The sequence below is a fragment of the Octopus bimaculoides genome, chromosome 2, assembly GCF_001194135.2.
Source record: "Octopus bimaculoides isolate UCB-OBI-ISO-001 chromosome 2, ASM119413v2, whole genome shotgun sequence".
In the NCBI taxonomy this organism is placed as follows: domain Eukaryota; kingdom Metazoa; phylum Mollusca; class Cephalopoda; order Octopoda; family Octopodidae; genus Octopus; species Octopus bimaculoides.
The window spans coordinates 69,740,854-69,743,557 of record NC_068982.1 but is presented as its reverse complement, the minus strand read 5'-3'; the positions used below and the strand labels follow the sequence as shown (position 1 = coordinate 69,743,557).

General features: G+C 33.2%; 1 protein-coding gene across 2 annotated transcripts in view; it reads right to left on the bottom strand.

Annotated features, from left to right (window-relative positions):
• LOC106869236 (uncharacterized) overlaps positions 1 to 2,704 on the bottom strand; it is a 26,820-nt gene that overhangs the window by 2,265 nt on the left and 21,851 nt on the right. For both annotated transcript variants that reach the window (XM_014914886.2, XM_052965930.1), the window contains one exon: positions 1,284 to 1,361. In XM_014914886.2, the coding sequence (XP_014770372.2) occupies positions 1,284 to 1,361 (78 nt within the window). The remainder of the gene's footprint in view (positions 1 to 1,283; positions 1,362 to 2,704) is intronic.

The following is a 2,704-nucleotide window of genomic DNA, read 5'->3' as shown; positions in this document are numbered from 1 at the left end:
ATATATATATATATAAACACCCACACACACACATCGATTATATGTCAATTATATCGCTAAAACGTGTCATTTTCCCTTTTTCTACAAGACCATCGATCTATATTGTAATTGTTTTTTTGGTTTGTTTGTCTTTTGTTTTCTTTTCACAGAAATATATAGGATTTCTGTTTTCTAGTGTGATCCGTGAAATATTTCGAGAAATATATTTATATTCATTTTATGACATTGTTGTTGCTGCTGCTGTTGCAATCGTTTTTGTTTTTCACGTTGTGAGGAAAGCACATTCTTATTATACTCATGTGTAGAATATGCTGTCTTAGTTTTAAGAAAAACATGTCCCGACAGGTCACCACCTCCGCTCTATAATATTGATTTCAAACTTTGGTACAAGACAAGCAGTCTCGGGAAAGGGGTAAGTCGATTACATCGACCCCAGCGTTCAACTGGTACTTATTTTATCGACCCAGAAAGAATGAAAGGCAAAGTCGATCAGAACGTAAGAAGTACTTATTCCACTCTGTAATATTACTATAAGAGACTGCTTGGGTGTTCAACAAAGAAATCGTTGTCCATCTCATGCCAATCTATAATATTAATCCCATTGTCACAGTGTGTGTCCGAAGGAAATTAATCTCATTTTCATCGCAGATATCTGTTGTAGGCGGAGAGGAAGACGGTAAAACAGTGAGTTAACCAATGTTAATGGTGGAAAGGTGGAAACAGTCAGAGAGAGAAGAAATCAAAATGACAAGTTGTGTTTGGTATTTATTATATCGTAACTAACGCTAATCGTAATTTTTCTATAACTTAAATCAGATATCTAGTTCATCATAAATTTTTTTAACGAAATTAAGCAATTTCAAGATTTCCGCATCAAAATGAACATTAAAATATTTCCTGAATGTATTTTCATAGATCACGTTAGTAGATACTTTTATACTTTTTTTAATTTACTGGCTGTGGATGAAGGGACAGCGACATCGGCCTTCACAGATGTCTCCGAGACCTTTGATATATATATATACCGTTATTATTCCGCTTAAATTGCTGCAAGTTGATACTTGCAGAAAACAGATAGGCAGTGGAGTGAATTTATCAATACTCCGGTTTCGTGCAGACTATTTTTGTTCTGTAAAATAAATATCTACTGATTTATGGTGCAGAACAAGAAATCGTGCACTTACCTAGAGTATTGATAAATCAATATCCGTATTTCTGCTCCTGCAACATCTGATCTATCTATATTTGAAATCAACGTTAAGTAAAAGACAAGCAATACATACTAGATATTGCAGGAACATTATAACTTTCGGTTGTGCTCAATTGATCAGTTGTTGTTTCCATTTCCGCTGGTTGGTCACCTGGTATTCAAAAAGTAGTAAAATAGAACACAAGGTTTTTTTTAAGGTTTGTGTATTCGTAGTTACATAGTAACACAATCATATAACAAATCAGAACAGTTCATTATAATTAACATAAATATCTTACAAGTTTGACTATATATGCATAAATGTTTCCTATCTTGAGAATTAAAGGTCAGATATAACAGAATTTTTTAAGTAAGCTCCTAAAATGCAAGTTGAATTTCTCGTCAAAATATTCATTAGCAAATAAGAAATCTTGTACAATCTGTTTTATTTTAGGGAAAGAAAAACTTAGAATTGGAGACAAGTAGTGGTGGTCTGCGTTGTCAAAGGAAAAAAATACAAGCAGATTATATCTGGAAAAAGAATGTCAGTTATACGTAATTTTCTTTACTTGTATACGCATATGCAATGATATATATAATGATATATATGTGTGTGTGTGTGTGTAAATTTATAATATATATATATGTATGAGTATGTTGTCTGTGCATCTGTGTGCATGTGTGTGTATCTATGTATGTATATATTATGTACGCATTTATATATATGTTTGTGTTATAAATTGAATGAAGCGTTACAGTGCGTTAAATGGGGTTTTTGAAAATCCTTTCAGTAATGCGGGTTAGATTTGAGGCAAAATATGTAAGGAGTTGCCGGCAACGCAAAAGGATATTGCAATACCTTTTGAGAATCTTATCAGAAATATTTGGGGATTATTAAGCAAGCTATACTGAGTAAGACAATTTCTTTTATTTTTGTTTTCATCATTGACATCACTTATAAATTTTGTCTATTTCTTAACTTGCATTGTTCAAAGATTACTTTTAACATTTATATAAAGGGGTTGGACAAAATAATGGAAACATCTTTAAATTTCAAACAAATTTATTTTAATATAGAGTAGGGTCGCCTTTGGCAGTAACTACAGCTTGAATTCTACCAGTTATGGACTCGTACAAAGTTTGAATTGTTTCCAAAGGAATTTAGTCCATTCTTCAGCTAAAACAGTCTCCACTTCTTGTAGTGATGATGGTGGAGGATATCGACTCCTTACTTGTTTTTCTAAAATGCACCTTATATATTCAATAATATTGAGATCTGGTGGCCAGATAAGATGTTCAAGTTCACTAGAATGTTCCTCAGGCCATTCAGTAACAACTTTAGCTGTGTGAATTGGTGCATTATTAGCCTGAAAGATTGCATTTCCCTCCGGAAACAATTCCGCAATCATAGGATGAATTTCATCAGATAAAATGCTTAAATCGTCTTGACTATTAATTCTGCCATGAAGGGAAACCATTGGGCCCGGCGGATTTCCAAGATATAGCCCCCCCCCC